Raw genomic sequence first — 9202 nt, forward strand, 5'->3', positions numbered from 1 at the left:
CTGGCACTTCGATCTTCCCATTTTGCAGCATTTACATTCTCCGTGTCTTGAACGAAAGGGGAGGCGGGTGAGAGCACATTGCACTGCATGGAGTGTTCTCCAGCTGCATCATCCGAACAGCAACTCAAGGGAGACAGATGGTTACGGATCATTGCTTGGCAAAGACACTACAATGACCTGATGAGATCTTTGCTAAGTTTCAGTTAAGAAATTAAGTAAGCTGAAACTGTAGATGTTAAATAGGAAAAAAAAAAACCAAAACCAAAAAAGAGAAATCTTCTTGAATCATGGTATCTTTTGCCAGAAGATAGCTTCAGGGCTTATTAAAGATGGATCTAGGAATCTCTTCCCTTAGTTTTCACGTTTCCAAGGCTCTTCTTCGACAATACTGAAGTCTGCAGATTTGCCATTGGTTGCCAGTGTTACCTGCAAGTAATTATCATCAACAACCGACTTAAAGGCCAAGGCACTTTGACAAGTCATGAGTTTTACATGGAAGATCACAATATTTACAGGAATTACATACACCATGACTTATTAGATATGTAAAATGTATTTATTCAGAATTCACAATACTCCCAAATAGTGAAACTCCTGTTCATTTATCACACTGACTAGAAAACATTATTAGTAGAAAAGAAGTTCCACATTTTCTTAGCCTTTGCTGTAGGGTTTTGTTTTGTTTGCTTTGTTTTCTTTCAGTAAATGCTTCAGATTCTACATCTTTCTATTTCCTACACTTTTCTCTAGCTTATTTCAAAAACAGATCACGTTTTTCTTTTTTCTTTTTTTTTTTTTTATGTAGAAAGCCATATTTTTTGCAGTGGAATTTGTTAGCAAAGCAGAGTAGCTGATGCAGGGACATGAAAAATATGCAAGGCCAGAACAATCATAGAAACTCACCTATAATTACATCACCTTTAAAGAAATTAAGGAAAAGATGTGCTGTAAAAGCATTGTTCATCATACCATTCTTTCAACAATGTAGTGAAAGACCTTAAATATAGTCAGACCAAAAATTTATGGTAATGCTATGTTTGTCTTACCCAAAATACAGCAAAACATCACTCTTGCTGTGAAGATATCTGCTAATTTTTTTAGGTTTTAAGTATGGTAGAAGACCTACAGTGATCTAACAACTCACCGTATACACTGGCCAGTATGCCCCCGAAATAACTATAAATAAACCCATGCTTCAAGAAAGATAGCTCCAGCCATATGGCTTTAAAGTTCTAAAAAGATAAAATATCAATTTAATTTTACAAAAGTGATCTAGATCTTTATAATTGTGAGAGAACCTTTCATTTAATTCTAAATGGATGTCTCTCTCTTTCCTAACTTACCTTGTATGTTAACATCCTCAGCTTTAAATGAAAACGTAAAGACAGAGCTGAAATTCCCCATGCTGGACAAACTGGATGCATGGAAGCATTGGGATACGGAAGCATGACAAAATGCACTAATTTTTGAAACAAAGTCAAGCTTTTTCTTAGATAATTGAAAGGGGGAAACATGCAAATACAGGAACGAACAGCTTATTCAGAAATGAAAATCACACAGAGTCATGTGAAATATGGTCATAAAAAAAAATACAAAAATATCGTGCAATAACAGCCACTCTAGCCCCATATAAAGGTAAACTACTTGTTAGTAATATACATTGACCATGCAAAATTATAAGCTACTAGCATTATACATGGAATATATTACAGAAAGTAAATAGAAAGAACATGCTAGTAGATTAGCTTTCCCAAATTCCGAGCAGAGTTGCAGTAAGCTTTTCAACCCACCAGTGCATTTGACAGAATGAAGAGATGTCTCTTCAGATTTAACTGCTGACTGTTTTGAAGCACCAAATCCTACAGTCTATTGCCTTTGCCACCTTAACACTTGGGAGCTGTAGACCACTCTGACATGATCCAAATGCCTTGCAAATGCCAGTATATATTCTATTCATAGCTTATAAAGCAGACCATAACATCACATCCTTTTGGTAGCGCGCAGACAGACACACAGACAAGACAAGTGATATCCTGAAAGTCAGTCTTGTGCTCAATCCAGTAAACCCTGGCTCTTTTCATGAGTTTAAAAGTGCAAAATGAGACTACACTCAGAGCAAACCTAAAACAATGAAAAAGGACAAATACCTTCAGCTCATTAATCACTGGTCCCAGATTTTAATTAAAGGATGACCTATCACACCATTAATCCAAGTTTTTGAGGTAAGCTACTACCTCAACTGATGGAAATGAAATGAGAAACTGAAGGAGGAAAGAAAGTGCAGCAAGTATTGCATCAACGGGCTACTACTTTCTAGCTTGACTTTTGTCTCTGTGCAAATCTGAGTGGAAGGAGATAAAATTATCAGTATTCAGTTCCATGAACCCGATTCCAACTGATATAGAATAGCATAATTTGTATTAAATCCACTGAAATTAGCACAGTCTATTTCACTGAAAAATAGTTTTCAAAAAGTTCCCAAGGAACTGATTTTTACGAAAAAAATCTTTTATCAAATGAGATCTCTTTTCAGTGAGTTTCTTTTTTCCTTCAAATTTTTCTTTCTTCTGTGCCTGTTCCTTTTTTGAGAAATATACATTATTATTTAAGGTTTTTGTAAGCATTTATTCTCTTTCCATTTCAAAATTCTTTTTCTTTATTTTTTTTTTTTTTTACAGAAAAAGAGTGGGTGACAAGAGGAAGGGAGAGCCACAGCAGATCAAAATGTTTGTTTGAATTTTAAAAACTAATTTTACTAAAAAACTTGGAAGATTTGGAAAAAATAAGATGAAATGGTTTTATTTCCTGAATTCCTGTATTAAATTTCCCCCTGAAAATTCAGGTTTGGTCTGTCATTATCTCAAAGTAAGCATTAGGAAAAAATGTTCTGAAAAACATTTCCGTCCAGGCTGGAGACAGGTGAAAGTGATAGAACAGCAATGACATTTCCAACACATACGGTGATCTTCTAATGGACCTAGTGTAGGCATTCATAGATACTGGCTCAGTTGTGGCAATTGGAAGATGCAAGAGATCTGTCTGAATAAATGGTTGAGGTAGGTTCACTGGCAAATTCACCATGTCAAAAACAGTGTACAGGACCAGATCCGAGTGCTAATAAATAGTGGAAAAAATCCCCCCTATGAAATTAAGATTTCCGCTTTGTTTTACTCTCTTTCTCACCCTTTTCAAAAACTTGATTTTAAATTGCCCAGTCCTACTGGTGCGTGCTTAGTTAATTGTAAACCACTAACCTCCCCAACTGTTTTCTCATTCAACTGGTGGGGTTTATCAAGCTCACTTCCCTCTGATTAAGATGTTATTATTACTACTAATAACCCATGTTAGTTACAGCAAGGATTAGAGAGAGAATACAACGTTTGTGACTTAATGACTCAGGAATGATGACGAAAGCAAAGCGTAAGCATGCTGTATGAGTGCAGGAGCATTCTGATGCTAAAGTGCATTCAACATGTCCATCTCTGAACAGCATATCATGAAGGCAGTCAGCAAATGACAACACCTGTATCTGAATTGCAGCTATCCTTCATTTGGGTTGGCAATTAAGTTCTCTGTTGCCATAGAAAATTAAGTAAATGTCCATAGAAGGTGATGCCATATTCTCTGTGTCTTGGCATATTCCATAATACGTTGCATCTTGCCTTTTGATATGTAAACAATGTACATGATTTTTTCCCCTCAAATGACAACTTTCAAGAGGAGTGCAAAAAGCCGTCTTTTAAACTGCTCAAATTCATTCAAAATGTCGAGTTCATGGACCTTGTTGTCACATTGTTATTTGCAGAACAATTTGAAAAATACATGCAGGTTAAAAAATAAGATAAAGCATGCAAGTGCTATATACATGTCTCAATATCCATAAATGTGAAAGGTACCTTGCACTCATCTACTATGACTGAATTGTGAGCTGCAAAAACACATTGGTTTGAGTTGTTTTCCCTATGATTTTTCATGTCGTCATAGATTGACTGAGTCTTGGTCATTTCAATGTCTTCGTGACCTTTATGGTGGGAATCAATGGTGTCAAGTTCTGCCTTGGAAAGGTGGTAGACAATGCCAGCACCAAAAGAATCCCCCACTACATTGACTGACGTTCTCATCCGGTCCCTACAAAAAAAGCAAAAGGCAGAGACTGAATGGCATGAGAGGAAGAAAAAGTAGGGCATGGCAGCCCTGTTCATGTTACAGTTACTGCATTTATTCCAGAAAGTTTAAGACATCTTTAGAACAGAAAGATGGGAGTTTTTCAAGCTTGTTTTCCCAGAGGACTTGTTCAGATGGAGGATGTGCAAACTCCCATGTCCCAGCTGCTCGTACTCATGGATTTTGGCAAACGACTTGTGCTAGAGACACAGCCAAACTGCAGAGCTGTGCTTGACAGATTTCTCCAGCTTCTGGAGCTGGAGTTTTCAGTGTCAGGGTGCCAGGCTCACATCACTGCCCTTTGTTTAATCAGAACTTTTCAGAGCACTGAGCTTAATGTAGCCAAGAGGAAAGGATTTTGGATCCTGTACACTTCAACAGTGTTCTCATTTCTGGGACAGATTAACAAATGGCCTCTCCCTTTATTCTCAGTGAGCAAGCTACAAGTTAAAAAATACCTGAAATATCTCCATGAAGCTCAGGCCATCAAAGCTCCTCTTCTGGCACTATCTTTGCAGATGATCATCTGGTAGTGTGGCAGCATGCCCACTCATGCTACCATATGCTCGGCGTATAAGACAACCAGATATGGGTCAAGGCCTACAAAACGATGAGCCTGTGACAAGTAACGAGTGCCCTTTGTTGTACGAGGATGCCAACAGAGGCTCCCATGCTTCATTACAAAGAAATGTATTTGTTGGCACTTCCTGGACAGGATGCCATTAGACAGACACACCGTCTTTCTCCTGACTTCTTTTTAGAGTGTGGCTCTATCTGTCAGCAGTGGATTTTCCCTGATCTCACAATTCTGCCTCAAACCTGCCCCAAATTCTGCAAAAATGATCCTGCAGAGCACTGCAGGACTATGGGCTCCTGCTATCTTTCCTACTGCCCATGTATTGCACATACTGAAATAATTCACAATCTAATTTCATGTCTGAACTAAACATAAGACTCCTAAAAAAATTCTGACTGAGGTTTCAATTTTGAGCTACTGCAGCAAGTAAAACTAAAATTCTGACTGAGGTTTCAATTTTGAGCTACTGCAGCAAGTAAAACTACTCTACATCTAGCTGTTTCAAATAGGTCAGGGAAGCAATTACACTGATTAATTCTCAGAGGTATGTCCATGAAGACTCATTTACACAAACGGGCAGGTTGGACAGTGCAGACATTTGCCAAGTGTCAGAACACCCAAAATTTAAGATCTCATTTCCCAAGACAGTGATTAATTAGTAAACACCCTTTCTGACATTTCTGGTACTAGCTTTGTGTGACATCTCATTTTCCTGTAGAACACCAAGGGAAAAGACCTAAAAATAGAAACCCCAAACTGATAAACATTAGTTACACATGCCTATTTATGGCCATACAAAATTTTGAGCCCTTTTTAACACTTTTGCTCTAAGTATCTGTAAATCTGCCCTTTCCAGCTGTGGAACTGCATTCCCCTTTAAGTTTCTCCTTTCCCTCTCTCCATTGTCATGCTTACATATTTGAAGTTTGTGGTGTAATATCTTAGTTGAAGCACTTCCTTTATATGTTTTTGTTATCAAAAGAATACCCAGAAGGAAAAAACTCCTTTAAGAATTCTCCCAAAACCCAAACAAGCCCAAGAACCCATAGGAGGAAATCATCCTTCCAGTTTGGCTTCAAACAGATGAAATGCTTTACACCACTTTTGTTCCATGCCTGTAAAGGATGCTTTAAACCTGGTCAGAGTGGCAGAAGAGGAAAAGATGAATTTCTGAGTATAATTTTGAGTTAAGACCATCAAATATACGGGACCTAGCAATACAGTTCCACAAAAAGAAAACTTGCTTAATTTTTGGTTTTGTGTGAGTATTATTAAACGTTGAAAGGATTCACGTATGCCACACGATGGAGGGATAGTACAGGATGTCAAAAAACCAAGGTGAACAGAACATATAATTGAAGCATGATACAAATTCTGAAAGGGTCATTTAAGGAGATGCTCCAGCCCCTGTGTGTGTACTACTAGCCAAGTGGTTCAGTGCTACAAACTGCCCACATTGCAGAACATGCCATACTGTGTGAAACACAGCAAACAAGTAAGTTCTTTACAGAACAGAAAGGACAAAGTCTCGGCTGTCAGGAATCAACAGCAAAGTGCCGTTAACCTCTTTTTGGGCCAAAGAACACCCTAAGAAGAACAAAGAAAACTGTATGTACTCATTGGTTAAAAAAACCCACCCAATTAATTCCAGTTACGCTGGAACACTGTAAACAAAATCAACACAGGAAAGTTGTAGTCTAGTAAATGACTTGCTACTTCTGTATTGTCTATAGCAGCTCCTGAGAGGAATAATGGGACTGAAAGTCAAAGTTCTCTCTCAAAAGCCAACTCAACATCTGGTAAGAATGGGTTTTGGAATAATCCTTAAATCTTGGTAAGATTTAATACCCAATTTCCTTAAACTGGCATAAATTAGAAGAACTGGAAGCTTAACAACGTCGATGAAAGGGATAAAAATGAGAACAACTGAACCAAGCTGCCTTGTTATTAATGTAATAGTGCCTATATAGCATGCTAGTTGCAAAAAAGTTATTCCTGTTCCCGGAAAGCTTGAACACCCAGTATATTAACCTTACTAGATTTTGGAAAGGGGATGAAAATCTTAGCTAATTCAAAGACTAGGTGGCATGTTTAACTTGCCTTACCTCTCTTTCATTGTAGGAAAGAGCTCCTGTTTTCTATAGTTTAATTCAATTTATATAAGGCCCTATCTATAACATCCAGATGTCAACTGTTTCTGAATATTCTAAATTTAGATCTAAGCCAAGGAACAGACTCAGAAGTCAAGCAGTCTATTTCTGAGATACTGAATGAAGGTTTAAACAGTGGATCAGCTGTTCAAGCCCATTTCTCTAATTCCTCTCTTCACTGCAAAATCCCACTGTATTTGAGTTTGTGCTGTGATATTTTCTGAGCTTGTCAGTCTTACAGCTGGAAAGTAGCCAGCTTCTGGCTAGAGCAAAAGAAGCTGGTTTTATTCCGGCTGTTGGCATGTCTTTACAGTCCTATTAAATGTCACTGCTGTGTGGTGCTTAGTTTTAAACTGAGAAATTATGAGAGTTGTGAAATCCTGGGAAACTTGCCTGGTGAAAGAGCTCACACTGTGCATATATGCATGGGAAGGGGAAAGGTTGAGCAACTTAACCTCCAGATATTGGAGTGACTTGAGAGAAATTGATACGCAAACTGTTTGGCTCAAATTTGAAGGAGAGAGTGCCAAGCTTAAGGACAATCAACAGTCAGCTTTGTGTTACACCATGACTAAATCATGCGAAACTGGTTTTGGTAAGACCACAGTTTCAGGTGATGGTAGTACTGTAAAATCACTTGATGTTCTGACACTTTCTTTCATTTTTTAAAAGCTCTCATTATCTGGAACTCAAATGTTACAGAAGATTTCTACATGGCTGTTTGCGTTTGCACACTGGTTCCAGATGAGTGGGTGAAATTGGTTCTTAAGAATTTTATTAAGTTTCTCTTCTACATTCTGTTAGAAATACTGCTGTAATGCTATTTGATGGTCTACAGAAATGGAAGAAGACAATGTTTGTAAGCATAGAAAATATCTTTTTATAACCTTTCACTTCAGATTGGTTTAGGTATGGTTTATGTGCCTGAAAGCTTGCTCAAAAGTTGGCTTGCCTTTCTTAATATAGTGACGTCAGTAACATTGTTTTTCATATCTCATTAGATTATTGTGGCTATCACACAACCACTAGAAGATGGAAAATAAACCTATTAGCTGTTGAACAAGTGCTAATTGGCACAACACTTCCACCAACAAACTCTGTCTTAACTTCAGAGCACTAGTGGTATGACACAGAACTTGTGATCTTTCTCATATCCTTTCCCTTTTCCCTACACCTTTCAATTCTAAATCATGCTGCAACTGCACTGCCAATCATTAGGTCAGGAGGACCCAACCGTTTGTGCTGAAAGGTTCTTCCTATACTTAGATTCATCACTGCTACAGCTCCACAGCCTTGTCATGGGCTTCATCAGCAGCAACGTGAGCAGCAGGACAAGGGAGAGGATTCTCACCCTCTACTCCACTTTGGTGAGACCCCCCCCAGCAGTGCTGTGTCCAGCTGTGAAGCAACAGTACAAGAGGGTCATGGAGCTATTGGAGCAAGTCCACAGGACACTACAAAGATATTCCAAGGGCTGGAGCAGCTCTGCTGTGAAGACAGGCTGAGAGAGTTGGGCTTGTTCAGCCTGGAGAAGAGGAGGCTTCGGGGAGATCTTAGAGCAGCCTCCAGTGCCTAAAGGGCCTTCCAATACCTGAAGGGGGCCTACAATAAATCTGGAGAGGGGCTTTTGACAAGGTCCTGTAGTGACAGGACAAGGGGGAATGGCTTTAGGCTGACAAAGGGGAGATTTGGATGAGATATCAGGAGGAGGTTCTTCCCTGTGAGGGTGCTGAGGCGCTGGCACAAGTTGCCCAGAGAAGCTGTGGCTGCCCCATCCCTGGCAGTGTTCAAGGCCAGGTTGGACACATGGGGTTTGGAGCAACCTGGTCTAATGGAAGGTGTCCCTGCCTGTGGCAGAGGGTTGGAACTGGATGAGCTTTAAGGTCCCTTCCAACCCAGACCATTCTATAATTCTATTATTTCGTAAACAGGGTTAGATGAGTCAGTGGTAACAATGCTGCTGAAGCCGAGCCTGAAATGCAACACCTACTAGTGGATTAGAACTGCTGGTAAACTTACAACTCTGAGGTTTGCTAGTGTGGGCAGAGCTTCTCAGTCCCCAGGAATATTTTTAAATGACATTTCCCTAAAAAAACCAAACAAACCACATGCTCCTTTTGCACATCCTCCTACCAGCTGCAGAGACCTACCTATTTATCCTTAACTTTGAGAGCCAGCAAAACATATATTCAAAGTGATTGTGCACCTCCTCCTCCCAGCTGTAGATTCCTATGCCACTTTCCCATTTTCAACGATGACCTCATAATCACAGAATATCACATTTTTCCCTACGGCAGCTATACTGACTGCC

General features: G+C 39.2%; 1 protein-coding gene across 1 annotated transcript in view; it reads right to left on the reverse strand.

The window, feature by feature from the left end:
• Positions 1–351: 351 nt before the first annotated feature.
• Positions 352–9202, reverse strand: part of SLC1A2 (solute carrier family 1 (glial high affinity glutamate transporter), member 2) — a 30662-nt gene continuing 21811 nt past the window's right edge. Inside the window, exons 9-10 of the mRNA XM_010014281.1 lie at positions 3897–4128; positions 352–426 (exon numbers count right to left, since the gene is read on the reverse strand). Coding sequence (XP_010012583.1) covers positions 352–426; positions 3897–4128 — 307 coding nt within the window. The remainder of the gene's footprint in view (positions 427–3896; positions 4129–9202) is intronic.

Source organism: Nestor notabilis, unplaced genomic scaffold (assembly GCF_000696875.1).
Source record: "Nestor notabilis isolate BGI_N333 unplaced genomic scaffold, ASM69687v1 scaffold7625, whole genome shotgun sequence".
Lineage (NCBI taxonomy): Eukaryota > Metazoa > Chordata > Aves > Psittaciformes > Psittacidae > Nestor > Nestor notabilis.